Raw genomic sequence first — 26288 nt, forward strand, 5'->3', positions numbered from 1 at the left:
TTCTATACATACAAAAGTGTGGGCTTATTCCCTTAATGTCATCTATGGTGTATCCCAAAACTTTCCTAAATTGTCTCAACACTCTTAACAACTTATCAGCCTCTAAGGTACTCAAATTTGCATTTACAATTACTGGATAAGTGTTATTAGTGCCAAGAAATTCATACCTGAGCTGAGAAGGAAGTTGCTTAAGTTCTACCTTAGGTGCATCTTCTTCCTTGAATGATGATTGCTTAGATTCAGCTTTTTCCTTTTGTGTGAGTTGAAAAACTGGAGCAGAAATGAATGGTGGACTTCCCTCTAAGTGTTGAGCATATGCAGCTTCATGAGGGTTGTCATAATCTATGCCTCCTCCATGAACCAAACAATTTTCGAGTGGATCTTCTGGATATTTCTTTCTGAAGTGTTCTTTAACCAGCTCATCAATGATATCAACTCTCAAGCAAATATCAGCTTCAGAATGATGCTTTTTCATAGTGTTATTAATATTGAAAACCAATTGCTCTTCACCAACTCTAAGAGTAAGCTTTTCTCCCTTAACATCAATTAATGCTCTGCAGTAGCTAGAAAGGGTCTCCCAAGATAATTGGAATATTAGAATCTTCCTCCATGTCCAAGATGACAAAGTCAACAGTATATAGAACTTTCCAACCTTCAGGCACATTCTCCAAAATCCCTTCAGATACTTGATTGTTCTCACACCAATCAAGAGAAATGTGGGTTGGCTTTAGATCTCCCCTGTTGAGCTTCTCATAGATGGAAAGGGGCATAAGGCTAACACTAGCCCCTAAATCACATAGAGCTTTTGTAGAACAAGACTCTCCAATGTGGCATGGAATTGAAAAACTCCCTGGATCCTTAAGCTTTGGAGGACGTTTCCTTTGGAGGATAGCACTACATTCTTCTCACAAAGCTACGCTTTCATCATCTTCAAGTTTCCTCTTGTTTGAGAGAATTTCTTTCAAGAATTTTGCATAAGAGGGCATTTGTGAAAGAGCATCAACAAAAGGCACATTTATGTAAAGTTTCTTCAAAACCTCTAAGAACTTCCCAAATTGCTTGTCAAGCTTGGCTTTGTGAAATCTTTGTGGGAAGGGAAGTTGTGGCTTGTAGGGTTCAGGAGGTATATATTTCTCTTCTTTTTCTTCAAATTTCTCCTTACATTTTTCTGCACTCTCTTGTTTTTCACTCTCATCAGTCCCTTTCTCATTTTCTCTCTTCTCACTGTTTTCACTATTCTCATCATTTATAACTTTCCCACTTCTTAAAGTAATAGCTTGACACTGCTCTCTTGGATTTTCTGGTTGACTTGGAAGCTTTCCAAAAGACTTAGCACTTGAGGAGGATGCTTGTTGTGCAATCTGGTTTTCCAGCATTCTGTTGTGTGTTTGCATCTGTTCCAGCCTTGCTCTCACCTCTCTTATCTCCTCATCATGCTTATTTTGGTTAGCAAGTATCTGTTGCAATAAAGCTTCAGTGGTGGAATTTCGTTCTTGCTGTTTTGGTGGAGGGTTCATATTTTTCTGCTGAAAATTGGGCAGTGGTTGCCTATTTTGCTGATATGGAACTTGACTCTGCTGTTGTGGTTGAAAATTCTGATTTTGAACTTGATTTTGCTGATTTCCCCATGAAAAGTTGGGATGATTCCTCCAATTTGGATTGTAAGTTTGAGAGTAAGGGTTCCCCATTTGCTTGTTTCCATAATTACCAACATATGCTGCTTGTTCTCCATAGTCTACTCCACAGCTGGTAGTTTCCTCTGCATAAGCCACTTGTTGTGAACTTCCAGCTGATGATGATGAACTAACCAACATACTCAAATCTTCCATCTTCTTAGCAAGGACATTTGTAAGTGCATCAAACTTTGCATTAATCATGTTGAATGGATCAAGATCATACATTCCAAAGACTTGCCTTTTACGAGTTGGAGTGGTCCTCTTGGACTACTCCAAAGATGAGTATTCTTTGCAATTTTCTCCAATAGCTCATAAGCTTCATCTTCATGCTTTATAATAAATTCTCCTCCTGTTTGAGCATCAATGATTCCTCTGATTGCAGGAGTGACATTTGTGTAGAAATTCTGATTTATCATCCATTTTGGAATGGCATGATGTGGGCATAATCTCTCTAATTCCTTCCATCTCATCCATGACTCATAAAGAGTTTCATCTTCTCTTGGTTTGAAAGCTGTCATTTGATTCCTCAGCTCTTGAGTTTTTCCAGGTGGAAAATATTGTGCAAGAAATGCATCAGTGAGTTGCTCCCAATTTGTAATGGAGTTGTGAGGTAAAGAATCAAGCCAATCCAATGCTCTATCTTTCAAAGAGAATGGGAATAGCTTCAATCTTGCTGCATCATCAGACACTCCAGGTTGTTTTTGCATGTCACAGATCATAGCAAACTTCTTCAGGTGTGTGTGTGGATTTTCAGAAGGATGTCCTCCAAATTGAGAATTTTGAATCATTTGAAGAACTCCAAAATCCATCTTGTAACTATTTGCATCAATTCTTGGTCTTGCTATGCTCTCTCTCAAGTCATCAAAACGAGGAAAAGCATGATCCATCATACTTCCCCTAGGCACATTAGCATTAACAACTTCTTCACCTTGGGCTGCATTTTCATTGTTTTGACCATTTCCAGCATTACCAACACCAATTCTAATTCTTTCATCAGCCATGTCTGCTTCAATTTCAATCTCTCTCAAAGCTTCCTTCCTTTTTCTGGTTTCTTTCTTGTTGGCTTTACAAAACTTTTCAATTTCAGGATTGAACAATAAGGATGTGTCACTTGAGCTTCTAGCTCTTCTCATAAAAGGTTAAAAGTACCTGAAAAAGAACAAACAAACACAAAAATGAAAATATAACAAAAATAAAACTAAAAACAACTAAAATAATCAAGATTTCAATCTTAAACAAACAACTCCCCGGCAACGGCGCCAAAAACTTGATGCGTCCCAACCGCAAGTGCACCGGTCGTACAAGTAGTATAGAAAAATATCGATCCCACGAGGAGTTGTGTTAATGATTGAATTTTCGATATAAAAGTTGACTAAATTGAAGTATTTATGAAATTAAAATAATGAATTAATGGGTAATGGAGTATGAAATCTAAATGTGCAAAATTAATATTCTATTCAACAATGTATTAATTAAACTAAAATTGCATCAAATTGAAGTAAGCAAGTTCAAATATGGCAATATTAAAAATGACAAATGATTAAATTCGATTAGAAATTAACAATGGTAAAAAAAAGGTGATTCCGGAGTTCGGGATTTCATATTCGAGCTATTTTGGGATTTTAAATTGGTTGTCCAATCCTATGAAACTTATGGGTTTTAAGGAGATTAATTCTTAAATCCTTTGAATTCCCTTTCGAGTGAGACAAAGAGTGCCTTAATCAAACTAATCCTACTTTCGTGGAGTTAGAATTAATTAAGACCCTTTAAGTTCTTTAATTAATCTGTGAATCCTATTAATCCTTAGCCTATTTCTAGGTCTAAGTTAATTAAGTCCAATTTCTTGATTATCTATCACAAGGCCTTCTCCTTTCGGTGCTTCAACCATGGATTAAGAACATCACTTAATGGGATCCTACACTAAGCATGTCATTAAGCATACAAGAAATGAATAAAACTCATTAGGACCACAAAATATGGATTACCCAATCAAAATCCACAAAATATCTCAAATATTACAACCCTTACTCCAGAATCAAAAGTAAACTACTCACTATCCATAATGCTTACAAGATATGATGAGTTTAAATGGAAATAAAGCTTTAATCTAAGCTAAGAAGTAAGGAATTAAACACTAGAAATGTAGAAAAGTGTAAAGAAAGAAAGAAATCTGCAAATCTTAGTTGAAAATGGTGTGGAAGGTGAAGATGGCCCTTCAAATTCTGCTCAGCCCCTCTCCTTTTCTTCTTTGCTCCTTTCTTTTCTCTTTTTTTAAAATGGGAAAATGGGACTATATATAGCATTTTTCTGACATGGAGCCCTAAAATGGTATGTTCTAGGAGGAATTATTTGAGGGAATCTCCTGCCAGCTCATTAATGAACTCTTCATGGATCAGATAAGTGGATCGCATAAGTTATGCACCCTTATGCGATTTCTACTGGTTCTGGGTCACTTATGAGTCGCATAACTTGGTGCATAGGTTATGCACAATTTCGTGAATGTGCATAAGGGAGGTGAGAATGTGCATAAGCTATGCGCCTCCTTATGCACATTTCTACTGGTTCTGGAACAGTGATTTTTCTCCTTATGCAGATCTGCATAGCTTATGCGGCAAGTTATGCACAATTTGATCAATGCATATTTCAACTTGAAAACTTGTTTTTGACATCTTTGGCTGTAGAAGACACTCCTCAATGGCAAAATTCTCTTCAGTCCTTCAAAAACACCATTTTTCCTACAAAACAAAGTAAAAATTACAAATTAATCCAAAATCGACAATTATGAAAAACTAACTAATTTACTAATGAAATTAGCTAAAGATAACTAATAATAGAATAAAATGGCTATAAAATTAGACCTAAATGACTATGCAAAATGTATGCGTCAGTGGGTGGTTCTTTGCGTTTGGATAGAGGAGGGCCAAAGGACATGGGTCGCACAGATTTGGACCGGATTTTTCGTTTGTATGTGGTTGTGGGAGGTGGTGGGGGTGTTTCTTGTGGAGGGGAATTAGGGTTAGGAGGTATTGTTGACAATGGTGAAACCTCGAGAGGAGAAGCTGGACGGGAATGGGGAGGTGACTCCATTGCCGATGGAGAGGATGGAAGAGATAAGGGCGGAAATGAAAGTGCAGGGGGAAGTTTAGGGTTTATGCGGTGGAAATGCTAGTGGAGAAGAAGGGGAGAGGAAGGGATATGAGGGAATGAGTATCGTGAGGGAAGAAAGACAGTGAACAGGGTTTATCGGGGTGAAGGTGGGAAAGAAAAAAATTTTGCTGAAAGGAAAAAAATTTGATTTAAACGGGTTTTGTAAAAACTGCATAAGGGGAAAGTCCATGTGCATAGCTTATGCACCAGCTTATGCAAGTGTCGCCCTGTTTTGAAGTTCAGAAAAATATGTCATGCAGAAGTGCATAGGCCATGCACTCTGCTTATGCAGGTCTCGGCAACTTTTGAAATTTGGGTTAGTGGTCATGCAGGAGTGCATAAGTCATGCACTCCCCTTATGCACCTCTCGGTGGATTTGGCTTTTCAGAGAATCGAGTCATGCAGAAGTGCATGAGTCATGCACTCTGCCCATGCAGATTTCGACAACTTTTGGAATTTGGGTTGGTGGTCATGCAGATGTGCATAAGCTATGCACTCTGCTTATGCACTCTTCGGTGGGTTTTGAGATTCAGAATGTGAGGTCATGCAGAAGTGCATAAGCTATGCACATTGCTTATGCATGTCTCGGCAGCTTTTGGAATTCAGAGTCTTTGGTTATGCAGAAGTGCATAAGTCATGCACTCTGCTTATGCACCCCTCGGCAGGTTTGGAAATTCAGAGTTTTTGGTTATGCGGAAGTGCATAAGTTATGCACCCTCCTTATGCAGACTTCGGCAGAGAGAGAAAATGAAGAATTTGAAGTTATGCAAATGTGCATAAGTCATGCACTCCCCTTATGCAGGTTTCGAAAGATGTGAAATTTGACAAAATTAGGCTATGCAGAGTTGCATAAGCTATGCACTCTCCTTATGCACTTGCAATAAAGGTGAAAAATGGCAAGAATTGTGGTCATGCAGGATTGCATAAGCTATGCAGTTGCTTATGCACAATTTAACAAGATTAAGAATGCAATAGAACATGAATTGCAAGTGTGAAAAATACCCTAGAATGAAGAAATATAATTCTATGAAGCATAAACCATGAGAATTTTCACCAAAAACACATCAATATATGCAAAGTTCATAAAAAATGCATCATACAAGCATGTAGACATGGATCCTACATAAAAGACCTTTGAGAACTATGCCATTTTGACTCAAATTCTGCAAATCAACATTTAGCACATTAAAACTCAAATAAATCTGCATAAAGTTGTATCTATTCACAAATGATGAAATGAACGCTCCAAGTTTTGCCAATAAAATGCACCATACCTACCTTGAATTCTACAACCCAAATAAGCTCAAAACTGCAAAAATGACTCACTTACCACCATATTAACATTAAAAGCACATTTACTTAAAAGTCACACACCCAACCTCACCAAAAACACAAGCCATTTGCTGCAGACACCCTTTTTGCTGCAGATTCCATTTTTTTTTTTTTTTTGCTCTGCATAAACCAGATAGCAGCTCAAGGACAGAATCTATCTGCTGCAGACTTTTCCTTGCTGCAGATTTCACTTTTCCTCAACATAAACCAGATAGCAGCTCCTGCACAGGTTATGCAGCAAAAATCAATCAATTTTTGGGAGAGTTTGAAAGACAAAATTTTCAAGTTAAGAATCACTCCCCAGCAGTTCACCAACCTTCCTCCATTGAAATACATCTACAAGGGACAAAATGCAACAATGTCAAAAATTGAATTTGGGGAGATTTAAGATAAAAACAAAATCAATGAAAATGAAAGTAAATCAGCAAAAGCAAAATAAAAGGACTTGGGATGCCACCCAAGAGGGCTAATTTATAGTCCTTAGCTGGACTCTTCATGAATTTCAGTGAAAAAGAGGTGAGGGATTGGAGAGCTTATAACAGCTTGCTCCCTTTATTGGGTCTCCAGTTATGTAATGTTTCAATCTATGCCCATTGACCTTAAAATTCCCAGATTTTTCACCCCAAATTTCAATTGCTCCATAAGGGAAAACCTTAGAAACTCTATATGGACTAGTCCACCTTGACTTGAGTTTTCCAGGGAACAATTTCAATCTTGAGTTGAACAACAAAACTAAATCACCTTCTTTGAATTCCTTTTTCCTAAGGTGCTTATCATGCCAAACTTTAGTTCTTTCTTTGTAAATACGGGCACTTTTATAAGCATCCATCCTCAATTCTTCAAGCTCATTAAGCTGCAATAGTCTCTTTTCACCAGCTTGCTTAAGATCAAAATTCAAGGTCTGAATGGCCCAATATGCTTTATGTTCTAGCTCCACAGGTAAATGACAAGACTTACCATACACCAACCTAAAGGGAGTAGTTCCTATAGGGGTTTTGTAGGCAGTCCTATATGCCCATAAAGCATCATCTAGTTTGATAGACCAATCTTTCCGAGAATTGTTCACTGTTTTCTCCAAAATATGCTTGAGCTCTCTGTTAGAAATTTCAACTTGTCCTGAAGTTTGAGGGTGGTATGGGGTAGCTATCTCGTGCACTACACCATACTTCCTCATTAAGCTCTCAAATTGCTTATTACAAAAATGGGAACCCCCACCACTAATTATAGCCCTAGGAGCTCCAAATCTACTCAAGACAAATTTCTTCAAGAATTTCACTACCACTCTAGCATCATTAGTTGGAGTTGCAATAGCTTCCACCCACTTTGACACATAGTCAACTCCAACTAGGATGTATCTATTACCAAATGAAAGAGGAAATGGCCCCATAAAATCTATTCCCCAAACATCAAATAATTCCACTTCAAGAATATTATTTAGGGGCATTTGATCTCTTTTTGACAAATTTCCACTCCTTTGACATTTATCACAATCCAACACAAATTTCCTCACATCCTTAAAAAGATTTGGCCAAAAGAAACCAGCTTGCAAAATTGCAAAGAAATTTTAGAGATTCCAAAATGTCCTCCATAATCAGAAACATGGCAATGATGCATAATACTCTGTGTCTCCTCATCAGGAATACACCTCCTTATTAAACCATCACAGCATCTCCTAAAGAGTAAAGGATCATCCCATCTATAAAACTTGACCTCATGCAAAAACTTTTTCTTTTGTTGCCATGTCATACCTAGAGGTAAAACTCCACAAGATAGGTAATTCACAAAGTTTGCATACCAAGGTAGCTTAGCAACAAGAGAGAAAAGTTGTTCATCCAAGAAAAACTCATCAATAGGGATTTCATCCAATTCTTCATCATCCAATTTCAACCTACTAAGATTATCAGCAACTACATTTTCAGCTCCCTTCTTATCTCTAATCTCCAAATCAAACTCTTGTAGCATCAGAATCCATCTAATGAGCCTAGGTTTAGCCTCCTTTTTACGGAGCAAATACCTGATGGCTGCATGATCTGAAAATATAACCACCTTTGAGTCAATAATGTAAGGTCTGAACTTTTCTAATGCAAAGACAATTGCTAAAAACTCCTTTTCAGTTGTTGCATAATTTGTTTGAGCGTCATCCAGTGTTCTACTAGCATAATAAATAGCATAAGCCTTTTTGTCCTTTCTTTGACCAAGAACAGCCCCAATTGCATAGTTGCTAGCATCACACATAATTTCAAAAGGTAGGCTCCAATCAGGTGGTTGCATGATTGGTGTAGTGATAAGAGCTTGCTTCAACCTGCAAAAGGCATCCAAACACTCTTGGTCAAATACAAATGGATTGTCATTACTTAACAAATTAGACAAAGGTTTGGCTATTTTAGAAAAATCCTTTATAAAGCGTCTGTAGAACCCGGTATGTCCTAGGAAACTTCGAATTCCTTTGACATTGGTAGGAGGAGCCATCTTTTCTATCACTTCAACCTTGGCTTTATCAACCTCTATTCCTCTGTTAGATACCAAATGTCCAAGCACTATCCCTTCCTGAACCATGAAATGACACTTTTCCCAATTTAACACAAGGTCAGTATCTGCACATCGCTGCAAAACTTTAGAAAGGTTAGCCAAGCATATGTCAAATGAAGATCCATAAACAGAAAAATCGTCCATAAAAACCTCCATTATGTCTTCAATGAAATCTGAGAAGATTGCCATCATGCACCTTTGAAAAGTGGCTGGTGCATTACACAACCCAAATGGCATCCTTCTATAAGCAAAGGTTCCATAAGGACAAGTAAAAGTGGTTTTCTCTTGATCATTTGGATGGATAGGGATTTGAAAAAAACCTGAATATCCATCTAAATAGCAAAAGTAAGAATGCCTAGCCAGTCTTTCCAGCATTTGATCAATGAAGGGAAGTGGAAAATGATCTTTTCTAGTGGCAACATTTAGTTTTCTGTAATCTATGCACATTCGCCAACTAGTCACCGTTCTAGTGGGAATTAATTCATTATTTTCATTTTTGACCACTGTCATTCCACCCTTTTTTGGAACAACATGTACTGGGCTCACCCAAGTATGCAGAGATAGGTATATGATCCCTGCATCAAGCAATTTCAAAATTTCCTTTTTAACAACTTCTTTCATATTTGGGTTCAACCTCCTCTGATGTTCAATAGATGGCTTACAATTTTCTTCCAAAATGATTCTATGCATGCAAAAGTGTGGGCTTATTCCCTTAATATCATCTATGGTGTATCCTAAGACTTTCCTAAATTGTCTCAACACTCTTAACAACTTATCAGCCTCTAAGGTACTCAAGTTTGCATTTACAATTACTGGATAAGTGTTATTAGTGCCAAGAAATTCATACCTGAGCTGAGAAGGAAGTTGCTTAAGTTCTACCTTAGGTGCATCTTCTTCCTTGAATGATGGTTGCTTAGATTCTGCTTTTTCCTTTTGTGTGAGTTGAAAAACTGGAGCAGAAATGAATGGTGGACTTCCCTCTAAATGTTGAGCATATGCAGCCACATGAGGGTTGTCATAGTCTATGCTTTCTCCATGAACCAAACAATTTTCAAGTGGATCTTCTGGATATTTCTTTCTGAAATATTCTTCAACCAGCTCATCAATGATATCAACTCTCAAGCAAGTATCAGCTTCAGAATGATGCTTCTTCATAGTGTTATTAATATTGAAAACCAATTGCTCTTCACCAACTCTAAGAGTCAGCTTTTCTCCCTTAACATCAATTAATGCTCCTGCTGTAGCCAGGAAAGGCCTTCCCAAGATAATTGGAATATTAAAATCTTCCTCCATGTCCAAGATGACAAAGTCAACAGGTATATAGAACTTTCCAACCTTCAGAGGCACATTCTCCAAAATCCCTTCAGGATACTTGATTGATCTGTCAGCTAACTGAAGAGAAATGTGGGTTGGCTTTAGATCTCCCATATTGAGCTTCTCATAAATTGAGAGGGGCATGAGGCTAACACTAGCCCCTAAATCACATAAAGCTTTTGTAGAACATGATTCCCCAATGTGGCATGGAATTGAAAAACTCCCTGGATCCTTGAGCTTTGGAGGAAGTTTCCTTTGGAGGATAGCACTACATTCTTCTGTTAAGGCTACAGTTTCATCATCTTCAAGTTTCCTCTTGTTTGAGAGAATTTCTTTCAAGAATTTTGCATAAGAGGGCATTTGTGAAAGAGCATCAACAAATGGCACATTTATATAAAGTTTCTTTAAAACCTCTAAGAACTTCCCAAATTGCTTATCAAGCTTGGCTTTTTGAAATCTTTGTGGAAAGGGAAGTTGTGGCTTGTAAGGCTCAGGAGGTATATACTTCTCTTCCTTCTCTTCAATTTTCTCTTTACATTTTTCTGCACTCTCTTGTTTTTCACTCTCATCAGTTTCTTTTTCATTTTCTCTCTTCTCACTGTTTTCACTCTTCTCATCATTTATAACTTTCCCACTTCTTAAAGTAATAGCTTGACACTGCTCTCTTGGGTTTTCTGGTTGACTTGGTAGTTTTCCAAAAGACTTGGCACTTGAGGAAGATGCTTGTTGTGCAATCTGATTTTCCAGCATTCTGTTATGTGTTTGCATCTGTTCTAGCCTTGCTTTCATCTCTCTCATCTCCTCATCATGCTTATTTTGGTTGGCAAGAATCTGTTGCAACAAAGCTTCAGTGGTGAAACTTTGTTCTTGCTGTTTTGGTTGAGGATTCATATTTTTCTGCTGAAAATTAGGTAATGGTTGCCTATTTTGCTGATATGGAACTCCTTGTTGCTGTTGTGGTTGAAAATTCTGATTTGGAACTTGACTTTGCTGATTTTCCCATGAAAAGTTGGGATGATTCCTCCAAGTTGGATTATAAGTTTGAGAATAAGGATTCCCCATTTGCTTGTTTCCATAATTACTAACATATGCAGCTTGTTCTCCATAATCTACTCCACAGCTGGTAGTTCCTTCTGCATAAGCCACTTGTTGTGAACTTCCAGCTGATGATGTTGAACTAACCAACATACTCAAGTCTTCCATCTTCTTAGCCAAAACATTAGTAAGTGCATCAAACTTTGCATTAATCATATTGAATGGATCAAGATCATACATTCCAGCAGCTTGCCTTTTTTGAGTTGGAGCTGGTCCTCTTGGACTACTCCAAAGATGAGTATTCTTTGCAATTTTCTCCAATAGCTCATAAGCTTCATCTTCATGCTTCATAATAAATTCTCCTCCTGTTTGAGCATCAATAATCCCTCTGATTGCAGGAGTGACATTTGTGTAAAAATTCTGATTTATCATCCATTTTGGAATGGCATGATGTGGGCATAATCTCTCTAATTCCTTCCATCTCATCCATGACTCATATAGAGTTTCATCCTCTCTTGGTCTGAAAGCTGTCATTTGATTCCTCAATTCTTGAGTTTTTCCAGGTGGAAAATATTGTGTAAGAAATGCATCAGTTAGTTGCTCCCAATTTGTAATGGAGTTGTGAGGTAAAGAGTCAAGCCAATCCAATGCTCTATCTTTCAAAGAGAACGGGAATAGCTTTAATCTTGCTGCATCATCAGACACTCCAGGTTGTTTTTGCATGTCGCAAATCATAGCAAACTTCTTCAGATGTGTGTGTGGATTTTCAGAAGGATGACCCCCGAATTGGGAGTTTTGGATCATTTGAAGAACTCCAAAATCCATCTTGTAACTATTTGCATCAATTCTTGGTCTTGCTATGCTTTCTCTCAAGTCATCAAAATGAGGAAAAGCATGATCCATCATACTTCCCCTAGGCAGGTTAGCATTAACAACTTCTTCACCATGGGCTGCATCTTCATTGTTTTGACCATTTCCAGCATTACCACCGATTCTAATTCTTTCATCAGCCATGTCTGCTTCAATTTCGGTTTCTCTCAAAGCTTCTTTTCTTTTTCTGGTTTCTTTCTTGTTGGCTTTACAAAATTTCTCAATTTCAGGATTGAACAATAAGGATGTGTCACTTGTGCTTCTAGCTCTTCTCATAAAAGATTAAAAGTACCTGAAAAAGAACAAACAAACACAAAATGAAAAGATAACAAAAAATAAAACTAAAAACAACTAAAATAATCAAAAATTCAATATTAAACAAACAACTCCCCGGCAACGGCGCCAAAAACTTGATGTGGCCCAACCGCAAGTGCACGGGTCGTACAAGTAATACAGTAAAGATATCGTTCCCACGAGGAGTTGAGTTAATGATTGAATTTTTGATATAAAAGTTGACTAAATCGAAGTATTTTTGAAATTAAAGTAATGAATTGATGGGTATTGAGAATGTGAAATCTATATGTGCAAAATTAATATTCTATTCATCAATGTATTAATTAAACTAAAATTGCATCAAATTGAAATAAGCAAGTTCAAATATGGCAAGATTCTAAAATGGCAAGCAATTAAATTCAATTGAAAATTAACAATGGTAAAAAGGCGATTCCGGAGTTCGGGATTTCATATTCGAGCTATTTTGGGATTTTAAATTGGTTATCCAATCTTATGAAACTTATGGGTTTTAAGGAGATTAATTCTTAAATCCTTTGAATTCCCTTTCGAGTGAGACAAAGAGTGCCTTACTCAATCTAATCCTACTTTCGTGGACTTAGAGTTAATTAAGACCCATTAAGTTCTTTAATTAATCTGTGAATCCTCTTAATCCTTAGCCTATTTCTAGGTCTAAGTTAATTAAGTCCAATTTCTTGATTATCTATCACAGGGCCTTCTCCTTTCGATGCTTCAACCATGGATTAAGAACATCACTTAATGGGATCCTACACTAAGCATGTCATTAAGCACACAAGAAATGAATAAAACTCATTAAGACCACAAAATATGGATTACCCAATCAAAATCCACAAAATATCTCAAATATTACAATCCTTACTCCAGAATCAAAAGTAAACTACTCACTATCCATAATGCTTACAAGATATTATGAGTTTATAAGGAAATAAAGCTTTAATCTAAGCTAAGAAATAAGAAATTAAACACTAGAAATGTAGAAAAATGTAAGGAAAGAAAGAAATCTGCAAATCTTGGTTGAAAATGGTGTGGAAGGTGAAAGTGACTCTTCAAATTCTGCCTCTCCTCTTCCTTTCCTTTTCTGCTCCTTTTTCCTCCCCCTAAAATGGGAAAATGAGACTATTTATAGCATTTTTCTGACATGGAGCCCTCAAATGGTATGTTCTAGGAGGAATTATCTGAGGGAATCTTCTGCCAGCTCATTAATGAACTCTTTATGGGACTGCATAAGTGGACTGCATAAGTCATGCAATCCCTTATGCGATTTTAATTTCTGGGTCACTTATGCGAAACTGCATGACTTGGTGCATAGGTTATGCACAATTCCGTGAAAGTGCATAAGGGAGGCGTGAATGTGCATAAGCTATGCAGTCTCCTTATGCACATTTTGGCTGGTTCTGGAACAGTGATTTTTCTCCTTATGCAGAACTGCATAGCTTATGCGGCAAGTTATGCACAGTTTGGTCAATGCATATTTCAGCTTGAAAACTTGTTTTTGACATCTTTGGCTGTAGAAGACACTCCTTAATGGCAAAATTCTCTTCGGCCCTTCAAAAACACCATTTTTCCTACAAAACAAAGTAAAAATTACAAATTAATACAAAATTGACAACTATGAAAAACTAACTAATTAACTAATGAAATTAGCTAAAAATGACTAATAATCAAATAAAAATGGTTATAAAATTAGACCTAAATGACTATGCAAAATGTATGCATCATGCTTGTAGAAGTATGACAACCTAGCAATTGCATCCACAACATCAGTAGATTTATCCATCACAATCACAGCTGCAGTCCCCAGCCCTGACTGGACAGCCTTAAGAGCATCATAATCCATTAGCATATCATCACATATGTGCTTGGGAATCAACGACACAAAAGAACCCTCTGGTATTACTGCAAGTAGATTATCTCATCCACCTCGAACACCTCCACAGTGCCTCTTTATTAACTCTTTGAGAGAAATACTCATCTCCTCTTCAACTGTGCAAGGTTTGTTCACATGACCTAAGAAACAAAACAATTTTGTTCCATAATTATTCTTCCTGCCAAAACTAGCAAACCACTCTGGTCCATGCCTCAAAATGGTGGGAGAGACAACCACCGTTTCCACATTTGTAATAGTAGTGTGACAGCCATACAACCCTGCATTGGCTGGGAAGGGAGGCTTCAGCCTTGGTTTCCCTTGTTTTCCTTCTAGGCTTTCTAAAAGTGCAGTCTCTTCACCATAAATATAAGCACCGGCACCATAGTGGATATGAACATCAAAATCATAGCCAGAACCACATGCATTCTTGCCCAATAACCCAGCTCCATAAGCTTCTTTTCATGCTCTTTCCAAGTCTTTACGTTCATTCACATATTCACCCCTAATGTAGATATATGCAGTAGAGGCTCTCATTCCCACCCCAGCAATTAAGTAGCCCTCTAATAGCTTGTGTGGATCATGGCGCATGATTTCCCTATCTTTGCAAGTTCCAAGTTCACTTTCATCAGCATTAACCACGAGGTAGGAGGGACGTCCATCAGATACTTTTGGCATGAATGACCATTTGAGGCCAGAGGGGAAACCAGAACCACCACGTCCTTGGAGGCCAGACTTCTTGAATTCATTAACAATCCAATCAGCACCCTTGAGTACCAAGTCCTTTGTTCTATACCAGTCTCCCCGCTTCATGGCACCTTTGAGAAAAGAGTCATGCAACCCATACAAGTTGGTAAAAATCCAGTCCTCATCTTTTAATCCACCAAAATGGGTTTTCTCTGGAGGTGGAGGAGGTGGTGGAGGCTGTGGACTTCCAGCATTTGCAGCTTGGGTGCTGAATGATCTAAAACTATTATTTTTTGTGGCTTGAATCTTGATTCCTATTTTCACTAACATTCACCCTAGTGCACAATTGCTCTTGGATCTCTCGCAATTGTTGCATAATTTTTGTTATAGAGTTTCAATGCTCTTTGATTGCTCTCCAAATAGCTGGTAACCCCTAATCACCGTTTTGAGGTTGATTGCCACCACCACCACCACTAGTACCAGTATTGGCTATTGTAATGAGGGTGAAATCCTTACTCTGATACCACCTGACATAGCCTGTAGCATGTAAAGATTGTCACAAGAACAATCTTAAAAGAACAACAAAGGTTTAATCCAAAACCTTGAGAAGAAAAGATAAAAATAAGCAAAAAAGCTTTTTTTGAAAAATGAAGAAATAAACAAAGTTACAAAATTTGAATATAATAGAGGGTATTTATAAGGTTTGATAGTCCTAAACTAAATAGAATAAAATAACTATTATGCCAGAGTTTTAGATAAATATAAATACAATAAAAAATCTAAATAAAATAGAAAAATAACTAATTTTAATTGAAATTGGATAAATAATAACTATTCCTATTAAAATAGAAAAATAAAATAAAATAAATGTTCCGCATCACTATAAATCTAGCAAATCGTTAAGGTTGATTTTAGCAAATCAAGTCTAAATCTAGCTAACATTCATTTTGCAATCCAGCATATATTCACATGCCAATCAATTTCCTAAGTTGATTTTAGCAAACTAAGTCTAAATCTACCATTCATTTTGTGATCCGGTGATATTAATTATTTGCATTGAGTCTTCATCCATGACTCAAATTTGCACCACTTATCGAGAATCAAGGGGAAAAAAAAAAACTAAAATCAATCAATTGCGTGCATTCATTGATAGAGAGATATGATTATTTTTCATGCAAAAATAAAAAAATGAAAGGCGCTTCCAAGCTGAAAAATTACTTGTAGAGCACTATAAATGACAACCCATTGGCAAGATTCTTTGACACCGTACATGATGAGCTACAGTAGCTGGTATGTTATGTGCGTCCGTGGATTTGTAAATGTTAGACCATTCAAGAAAAAAATGAATTGAAAGGAAAATGGGAAATCAATTTCTAAATTTGATTTTAATAAGGGATGGTAAGAGGTAGCATACAAAAATCATCATATCCAAAATTAAACCTGATTAATATTTTTAATATCCGAATTCGTCTTAAACTTAATTTAAATTTTTCATCAATTATCAAACCAACCTCAAATTCAATCATTAATATTTGAAAAATAGCTGGCCTATTTAATTTATATATTTTAATTAATAATTTAAATAAAAATTATTTTTATTACTAATTTATTTTTTAATAATTCTATAAAATATTTAAATTTTACTTGTTGAAATAACACACACATATATATAATTTATAAATATTATTACAAAAATAAATATTTTATATTTAATTAATTATTTATATGAATGAATTACGGATAACATATATTTAACATACAAATTCAAGTGTAAACTATCTAAATTCATTTTATTCGGATTCCATCGAATTTGATATCCATAAATATTCGACCTATTGCCATACTTAAACGTTTCGTAAAATGACCAATACCATCCATCTTGTAATCCACTCATATTAGTTAGTGTTCACCATCATATATTATCACCGTCATCATCATTATTATTATATAAAAAAATTTGTAATAATTATAAAAAATTTGGAAAAGGAAAAACCTAAAAGCAATCGATCGCATTCATAGCAACTATAATTTATTAAAATATCAAAACTTTGTTCGATGCATAAATCTGGTATTTAACATCACTATTATAAACATTTCACAACGTGCAATGATATTGGTCATCATTTTTAAGTTTTAACACAAAAATATCTAATGATATTGGTTAATTTAATCCAAAATTAAAATTTATGTAGTTATGTCAATGTCTCCTTTGTATTTGTTATGCGAGTCTTTTATTTTGTTATTTCAATGTTTTTAGAGAGATTTTATAAGAGAAGAAATTGTTACTATAGTTAATTATTTTTTATGGCTTTATTCATCCTTAAAAAGAATAATTCAAACTAGAGTTAAGTTTTGGCTCAAGTGTAAGTCAGAATCTCAAGATGTCATTGCCTCATGTATCCTTTGTTCACGTTTTACATGAAGCTAACTCCATTACTAATCAACTAGCAAAGTAAGGCAATTTGCATCAAAAGGATTTTGTTGCATTCCTCTAGCTCCTCTGCATCTGTTGTTACGAGAGTTTAACCTCATTACTTTCGAAATTTATGTTAAGTTAGTTATGTGTCCTTCTGTTTGATCTTAGTGCTTAAGTGTTGTTATGGGTTTGAACCCTCTCATTTTGGCTTGATGTGTTGTCTTAGCTATATCTTGGTTTACTTGGATGGTCTGTTTCTTCTTATAGGTGTTTTCACTTAACATGCCACATATAGGTTGAGTGTTTTGGAGAGGTCTATTGACCGGGATTTAGAAGGATGTACTCGTATTAAGTTTTTCTTGACCAATAATTTTAATAAAATTGCTTGCTTGCTTATAAAAAAGAAAAATCTCATTTAAATCCACGCTTTAATTTAAATGACTTGATCATATATTTGGCATCACACCCTCAAGAAGATAAGAAAAAAAAAAGAGAGAGAAGATACTACTTTACATGCATGCCATTATTACCATAGCAATATGCATACAACTTCCAATTCCATTAGAAAACTACAAATATGTTCATGTTATCACTAAGTGAAATACATATATAATTATATTGATTTAATTACTTAAATTAAAAGGTTCAAAAACTATTGTTTTTATTTTTTCTTATAATTAAACATAATAGAAAATTTATAATTAATTATTATTAAAAATACAAAAAGAAATATTAATTATATTTTTATATAATTAATTAACATTGAAAGGCAAAAATATAAAAAAAAAAGCATAAAAGAACAATTTTAGTTAATTTTTATTCAAATTCAAAAGAAATTTGAATTTGATTCCATAGTTTGTATATGCGAATAAAACACTTTAAAAATGAGTTGATTCCGATTCTGCAGTAAATCAAACGTACATAAAAATTCACTATTTTCTTTTCAATTCCACTTGATTCTAATTTTGATATTAATTCTAATTTCAATTTTAATATGCAAACCAAACAGACCCTAAGAGTATTATAAAATTATATATTCTGAATATTTCAAGCTGATGCTAGAGAAAGCATATTTAAAATTACTTTTCTTAGTGTGTAAAACTGCATATTTAAAATTACTTTTCTGGCCCTAAAATACTTTTGATGATAAACAAAAAAATTAAAAATGACAAAATATTTAATTTAGACCCTGTACTTATTTGAGAAGTTCCATTAAGCCCATTTTTAATGTTTTATCCAATTTAGCCTAAAAGTTTTAATTTAAGCTAAATTTGATTTTTTTTATTTTAATAAAAAATATAGAGGTTCAATTTCTTGATTTTGAAATTAAATTTTCTTGATTTTGGGCTAAATTAAGTTTAAATTAAAAATTTTGAACTAAATTAGACTAAAAATTAAAAATAAACTAAAATAGAATTTTTCCAATAAATATGACGGTGTAATTAAGCTTTAAATTAAAAATATGACGTTGACCAGGTATGCTTAACTTTGGCCAAGTTGACTCGGTCTACTGTACATATAGCCAAAAACATAATAATTTTCGGAAAAAAAAAACTTTTTAGCAAAATTTTAATTTTTTCCACACATATTTTACAAAAGTAAAATCCATAATTATTGCCTGTTAGAACCTATATTAGTTGGTCATACTGAAACACTTATTAGTCGGTCACAGCGTGCACCACATTGTATTATGATTATTATTATTATTTTATTAAAATCCACTTTTATTAATATAATTAAAGAGCCAAATTAGCTAAATAAGTATCATTTAGTAAGTAGGAGACGCATTATAACATTGAGAATAAAGTGTTGAAAGATTTGTTTAAGTCAAGTTTAGTTGGTTTGAATTCGTTAGATTATATAAATTATAAATTTTAAATATTAATTTTACATAAATTTTATATGACAATCTTAAAAACCTTTGTAAAGAGCGTTATCCAATGAAAAGTATTTATTCATTTATTTCAAAAGATCTGTTATTTTTCGACACGAAAAAAACAAACTAATTACTAATCATCCAGAAAAATTTTCAGTAATTTTTTACCCGCAGATTAGCACAACAAAAGTCAAGATATCAACTCATGAAAAGTTAAGCTTGTCATGTCTCGTACTCATCATATGCTACTATGGTCTAGCATCTCATGTCCATAAACTATGATAATAGAAACCTTACATGTTAGTATAATTATAAATAAATATGTGATTTATTTTATATTTTATTATATGATGTTAGTACTCATCATATTATATGACACTCCATCGTGCAAAGATGAAAAAATTATAAAAAAAATAGACCCACCATAGGATTTGATAAAATATAAAGATGAAAAACGTTTGATAGATTTAAGATGAAAACAATGTTAACATTCTACAGTGCATTGCAAATTATAAGCATATATACATCAACAGCCTTCTCTTGGGTATGGGCATTTCAATCTCAGTTCTCAATAGCAAGAACTCTAAATGGTTAAAAAAAAAAAAAGTAAACAAAATGTAAATATCACAGCAATTTATTGCTCTGTTTCTTCATAATATGAGAGGGACTGAAATATTTCCTGGTTTACTATATTTATCAGAATTTGGTGGCCAGCTTGATTAAACAACCGAGAAATGATTAATTATTATTTTTATATAGACTGACCCCTTGAACTTTCTTTGAAGTCCCCTTTAGATTTTACCTGAGGTGAAAGCTAGTTGCTCCACAACCATCAAGCCAAGCTGTTATCTGGAGAAATTCTTAGGTTTTGTCATTTGTGAGCCTCTTCCTTAATTTTAGTGTTCCTTTAAATTCCTCGGGAGATTAGTTCTACATGGATTTTCTTCTTTTACTTTTTCTTCAATTTGATAAGACATAATAATCATTATTAACAATATCTATAGACTTTAGTTTAATAATTTTAGAGTCATTTCAAAAATTATAAAACTTTAAATTTAAGTCTCAGTCAGAATTTATAAAAAAAATTTATCAATTATTATTCACAAATTTAAAATGAAAAAAAAGCTAAATATTGTCCTTAATTTTTTTATTTATGTCCAAATAAATTTAATTTAAAATTATCTTTTTTTTTTTGAAAGTTTTTATCTTAATTAACTCACAATTTTATGTTACTGATCATATGGGTCCTATTATTTTTTAGCGGATTCATATTAGGTTAATTCAAATTATCCATCATTTTACTGTAAAAATAAAGAGTTCAAGTCAATTTATAGATTGCAGATTGATTTAGATCAAAATATTAATTTTTATAAAAAAGTTAATTTTATTTATTTAATTTTTTAAAAAAAAATTAGTTAATTAGATCAATCAAAATGTGTCATTTTTAAATAGAATTATACAATTATTAGATTGATCTTTAATTGAACCATTAATTTTATATACATTTTCAAATTTTGTGCCATTTGAAATTGTTTGCAAATCTTTCTTGGGTCGAGTGATGGAATCAAAATTTGCAAACTCTAATTCCATCCATCTTGTAATCTGGCAATAATAATTAATTAGAAGACAGAAATTTGGTTTTATTGTGGCGATAATGATCTCAACAGTTGCTTGTGTGAACGCTGGTGTGTGGTCTTTGCTCCAACCTGCACGACATGTTCTTGTAGATAATTGACGCGTTACCGCCACGAGTCAAATGACCACTTGTGGGAAATTGACAAGACAAAATGACTTGAATCGAAATTGTCCGCCTTACGACCCAATGGTTTGGTATGAAATTGACAAAATTACGGCGACACGGTCCGGTTTTAAATTAGAATTAAATTGAAGCTAATTTGATTAAAATTAAAATTAATTTTAAATTATATTAAAATCACTTTTTTATAATTTGATTCAGATTTATAATTTTTAAAAATAATAAATTAATAAATTTAAATTAAATTAAATTAATAATTTTAAATCAAATCAAACTAATAATTTAAATATAAAAAATTTAATAAATATCTTAATAATTTATTTATATAAATCTTTAATTATCTGCATAATAACTACTACTAAAATTATTAGTGAACTTTAGCTCAGCAGCTGATGATCGGAAAAGGTTTTTTTTTTTTTAAATTGCTAATTAGATTGCATAAATTATAAATTTTAAATATAAAATTTACATAAATTCTATAAAACAATATTAAGAACCTTTGTAACTGTAAGGGGCAATCTTTTTTATCCTTTTCGTTGCCCAGTGAAAGACAAGCAATGATCAATGGTTCAACGAAAGTAGAATACTTGTTAGAATAATTATACTGTTTGCTATAATATTTTATTGGCTTATAAATGGAGGAATAATTAATTAAATATTATTCATTATAAAAAAATAATTAATTTTATAATCAATTAAATTAATTGCTATTAATAATCAAATTTACAATCGATTTATGATTTATGATTTTGATTTTTTTTAGTAAAATAATTAATTTAAAAAATTTTAGTAATTAATTTAAGAATCGATTATTATTAACAACTAATTTATGATTGGTTGCTAAAATTAATTACTAATAGTAATCGATTTATAATTGGTTACTAAATCGGTTGCTAATCGATATTAGAAAAACCTTAAATATATAATTAGTGACAAATTTTAAAATCAGTTACTATTAGCAACCGATTAAAAAATCAGTTGCTAAAATCTGTTGCTAATGCCAATCGATTTTAAAATTGATTAATAACAGCAAATGATCTAGGGAATTAGCAGCTAAATTAAAGAATTATTTTAATTAGTTCCGGAGTTAGCAATTGATTTAAAATATATTGTTAAAATCAGTTGTTATTTGTAACAAATTTTTTATCAGTTGCTAATAGTAATCAATTTTTGTAACTAATTGTAAATCGATTACTAAACTTTTTTCTCCAAAAATGTTTGCCTAATTTTTTTTTTATTTGCAACTGATTTGAGAATTGGTTATTAATTGTAACTGATTGTTGCAACAGAATTTTCTACCCAAAAATTTTAACTCAATTTTTTATTTTCTTTTTTTTACTTATAACCGATTTGTGAATCGGTTGTTAATAGTAACTGATTTTTGTAATTGATTAGCAACCGATTTTACAACTGATTTTTTCTCCAAAAATTCTCTCCCAATTTTTTTTATTTGCAACCAATTAGTGAATTAGTTACTAATAGTAACCGATTAAAATCGTTTGCTATTAGCGATCGACTTTTTCCTCCAAAAATTTCCCACACATTTTTTTTTATTTTGATTTGCAACCGATTTGCAAATCAGTTGTTGATTTCTGCAATCGATTGAAAGCGGTCGCTATTAGTAATCGATTTTACAACAAATTGCGAATCGATTGTAAACTTTTCTCCCCAATTTTTTTTAAAAAATTAATAACCGATTGTATCGATTGCTAATTCACTTATATAAACTACTACTCATTTTTTTCCCCTCTACTTATATTTTTTCCTACTACTCATTTTTTTCTCTCTTTCTTTCCTTTTCTCTCTTTCTTTCCTTTTCTCTCATTTTTTTCATCTTTTTCTTTTTCATTCTCATTTTTTTAATTTATTATCTTTTCTTTTCTACCATATTTTCTTCATCATTTTTTCTTTCTTATCTATTGTCTTCTTCATCTTTTCTGTCTCATATATTTTCTTCTCCATCATCTTTTTCTTTTTCATCTATTTTCTTTTTCATTATCTTTTTCTTTCTTATTTATTTTCTTCATCATTTTTTTCTTTCTCATCTTTTTCTTCTTCATCTTCTTTTTCTTTCTTATTTTTTTATTTAATTTATTTTTCTTTTACATAAAATAAAAATTTTTGTACAAATATATTTTTTGTTAGTAAATTATTTGTAGTATTAATTTTTAGTAATTTTTTTATTATAATATATACATATATATGGTAATTTTTTTTAGTAATTTATTGTTACGACCCAACCTATGGGCTGGACCGGCACTAGGACCTGGGCCAGCATAAAGCCTCCAAGGCCCGTAGTAAGCTTTACTGTTCTCAAACTCATGACTAGGCCCACAATTTAGGCCCAATATACATATAAAATAATTTAAATTAAACTGTTATAATTATATTTTGAGCCAACTTAACCCAGTAATTATAAAAAACTAAAATTAGGGGGATCCCAGCTCACCCTGTTACCTCTTTTATAACCATTTAAAACTCATAAAAATTTTTCTTTTCATTTATTAATACGAAAACTTGAATTCATACAGTCCCTGACAGGCTTAATGCTACTACTAGCACATGCGGAGTCCTAAATTACAAATTTAGAGAATAATAATATAATTAAGTAATCTTTTCATAACCTGAGAGGAAAGGGACAGGTTATTCTGAAAAATGTCTCCTCCTGTAGCTTGGAAAAATATGGTGAACAAGAGTGAGCGTTCGACTCAGAGAGTAAAATATCAATTTTAACCATAATTTCTATAACTATCTAAAACTAACGCAACCCGTAGAGTGGAATGCAACATCAATAATATTTTCACATCATAACAGCAAAAAGGTAATTTGGAGCACTCACACACCCAGTAATATTAATCATAATATATATGGGAGCTGATCCCCTATCTGACTCTCTTAAATCCAACTTTGTGCAATGAAGAACTCATTTCGGACTTCCACTTAATAACCAAATCGGGTCCCAAATAAGAACTCAAGCCGTGTCTACCCCAAAGGACCGGGTCCCAGCGAAGATCTCAAGCCGTGTCTACCCGTCCTATCCATAGTCCACACCACATCACACGTACGCCAACGCACGCACACTACTCCAAATTATCACAACAACATCCATGGCACTTTAACAGTTGTGAATTCAACATAAAACGTGCCTAGAGTTTAACTACATAGATATATGCATATAAGTGATGCATGGGCATGCTTGAATATATAATAATATCGAAATTACAATTAAAATTAATATTTTACTCACAGACACGATGACTATTGTGGGCTTTGGATGCAGAAAAAATAGTGACCTCGATCACCTAATAATTAAATTATAAATTTATTAGTACTAAGTTAAGATAAAACTCTAAAGAGGCAATAGACAGCCTAAGTCATGCTGAAAATCCGGCAGAGTTTCCCCAATACCTGGGACCTACCCAACCTGCAAAAAGGCTCAAATAACACTTCTAGATTCAACTCATATCTCATTATCATTATATGACCCCTCCTGGGCCCTCCAAACCAAGCAATACTCAAAACCTTAAAAATTACGTTTTAGTCCCTATAATTGACATTTTATAAAAATCCACTCAAACGAGCTCTAAAAATTTTAAAATTTTGCCCCGCAGTCCTTAATAATATTATAAGGCTATTGCAAAATGAATTATAGTTTTTTAATCACCCATGAATATTTTATTCAAGAATTTTACTCGATTCCATAAGTTTTCAACATCTAACATATTCTTAATTCAACCCAATTAAATATTCACATATTTAAACCTCCATCTTCAAGCTTCAACCAATTATATAAAATTTAATTATCTTAATTTCAAATAATCTTGTATGCCCATATGCTAAAAATTTAACTAAAATCCATCTATATTTTTCAAAAATATTCTACAATCACTCAAAAATTCAACAAACACCATAGAATATCTCCAAATAATTTTACTTTTATCATATATTTTTCTTAGAATTTTTCTCCAATTTTTCCTGTTTAAGAAACACTGTATTTATGCTCCACAGACAGAGAAATAATAAAAATTGTCTTACCCGAAATTTATCTGACTCAAAAATTTCAAAAATTTATGAGGAAGCCTCTGGAAGTTGAATCATCTCCATAGCCCACCGGAGCAACCGCCGGAACCACCGCTCACGATGGCCGGTCGCCGGTCGCCGGTGACATTTGTCGGATCTGATCATACCACCATGTTCCTCTCCTCTTCCTCAGTCCATAGGTGGTCTTGGATCGTCGATCCAACGGTCGAATCGTCGTAGATCTGACGAAAAAGCTTGAAAAACCTGAAACTTCTCTCCTCCATATCTTACTCATCCGACCTCCATTTGCTGCAAAATGGGTATCAAAAGAAAGCTCTCGGAACAAGCTTTCCAACGCCACCAGAATCGCCTCGATCGGGCGTCGGATGAAGCCGGAATCGCGCCGAAAAGCCGCTGCCCACTGTGCGCGCGTTTTCTCTCTCCTCTCCCTCTCTTGCCGCCGTTTCTGGTGTCTGGCCATCGCCAGATGGTCGCCGGCCAGGTGGGGAGCCGCTTGGAAGGTCGCCGGCCGGTCACCGAAGAAGGAAAGAAGAAGAAGAAGAGAGGGAAGGAGAGAAGAGAAGGGAAAATGGGGGTGTCCTCCTCCGTTTTGAAATAATTTTTTTTTTTATAAAATGTTGGCTGTGACAGTGGAAACCCACTGTCACACGCCAAAGTCCCATCCCCTTTTTTTCTGGGTTGTTACATTTATCTTATAAATATGTTTTTATATTTAATTTTTTGTTAATATTTTTTATAATAGTTATTATTAGTAATTTTTTATAATATTTTTCTATTCATTTTAATTAATAATTTATTATTTTAATAATTTTTAAAAATTTATTTATTTGAATTTTTTATTTGAAAATTTAATTTTTTTTTAATTTTTTTTATAATTAGCCACTTACTTTTCGGTTGCTATATCATTTGCAAATAGCAACTAACCGATTTATAAAATGGTTGTAAAATTATAAAATTAAAAACATTAAATTTTTTTGTAATTGATTATGTTTCGGCTACTATTGAGCAACTGATTTCAGATACTAAATTTACCAAAAGTTTTATTTTTTTAAGTTTAATTAATTTAGAAACTAATTGATTGTCGATTATTATTTGCAACCAATTTGATTATCAATTATTATTTGTAATCAGACTCATTACAACCAACTACATCGATTACTAAATCGATTATTAAATTAATTAACAATTAATTTTAGTGGATTAACAACTGACCCAATCAGTTGCTAATCCTTCTTTTCTTTTTTTGTAGTGATTTTTAAATAGACTGATCTCTTGGCCTTTCTTGAAGAAGTCTCCTTGGGATTTCACCTGAAAACAATAATCATTTGACACAAGACTCCAGACTCCACCTACCATTATGAGAAAAATAACTTACTTTTGACAAATATGTTAGAAAATGCCACTAGGGCCAAAATTTCAAAAGGATGAACGTG

General features: G+C 33.4%; 1 protein-coding gene and 2 non-coding genes across 3 annotated transcripts; 2 read left to right on the plus strand and 1 right to left on the minus strand.

Annotated features, from left to right (window-relative positions):
* The first annotated feature begins 2102 nt into the window (after window positions 1–2102).
* On the plus strand, window positions 2103–2209 carry LOC131169982 (small nucleolar RNA R71). The gene has a single exon (XR_009140925.1). It is a non-coding gene; the product is annotated as a small nucleolar RNA R71 (small nucleolar RNA).
* Window positions 2210–11475: 9266 nt separating this feature from the next.
* On the plus strand, window positions 11476–11582 carry LOC131170106 (small nucleolar RNA R71). Its single transcript, XR_009141048.1, has one exon. It is a non-coding gene; the product is annotated as a small nucleolar RNA R71 (small nucleolar RNA).
* A 2545-nt stretch (window positions 11583–14127) lies between these two features.
* Window positions 14128–15096, minus strand: LOC110673015 (NADH dehydrogenase [ubiquinone] flavoprotein 1, mitochondrial-like). Its single transcript, XM_058128775.1, has 2 exons — window positions 14583–15096; window positions 14128–14534 (listed from the first exon to the last, which is right to left on the minus strand). Exons 1-2 carry the CDS (start codon window positions 15094–15096, stop codon window positions 14128–14130), a joined length of 921 nt encoding a protein of 306 aa, XP_057984758.1.
* Window positions 15097–26288: the final 11192 nt, after the last annotated feature.

The sequence above is a fragment of the Hevea brasiliensis genome, chromosome 10 (genome assembly GCF_030052815.1).
Source record: "Hevea brasiliensis isolate MT/VB/25A 57/8 chromosome 10, ASM3005281v1, whole genome shotgun sequence".
NCBI classification, from domain to species: domain Eukaryota; kingdom Viridiplantae; phylum Streptophyta; class Magnoliopsida; order Malpighiales; family Euphorbiaceae; genus Hevea; species Hevea brasiliensis.

Coding starts and splice junctions, on each gene's coding strand:
- LOC110673015 (XM_058128775.1), bottom strand. CDS start 15,096: ATGTTAGTGAAAATAGGAATCAAGATTCAAGCCACAAAAAATAATAGT. Junction 14,535..14,582: donor TGCATATATCTACATTAGGG/GTGAATATGTGA, acceptor CATGAAAAGAAG/CTTATGGAGCTGGGTTATTG.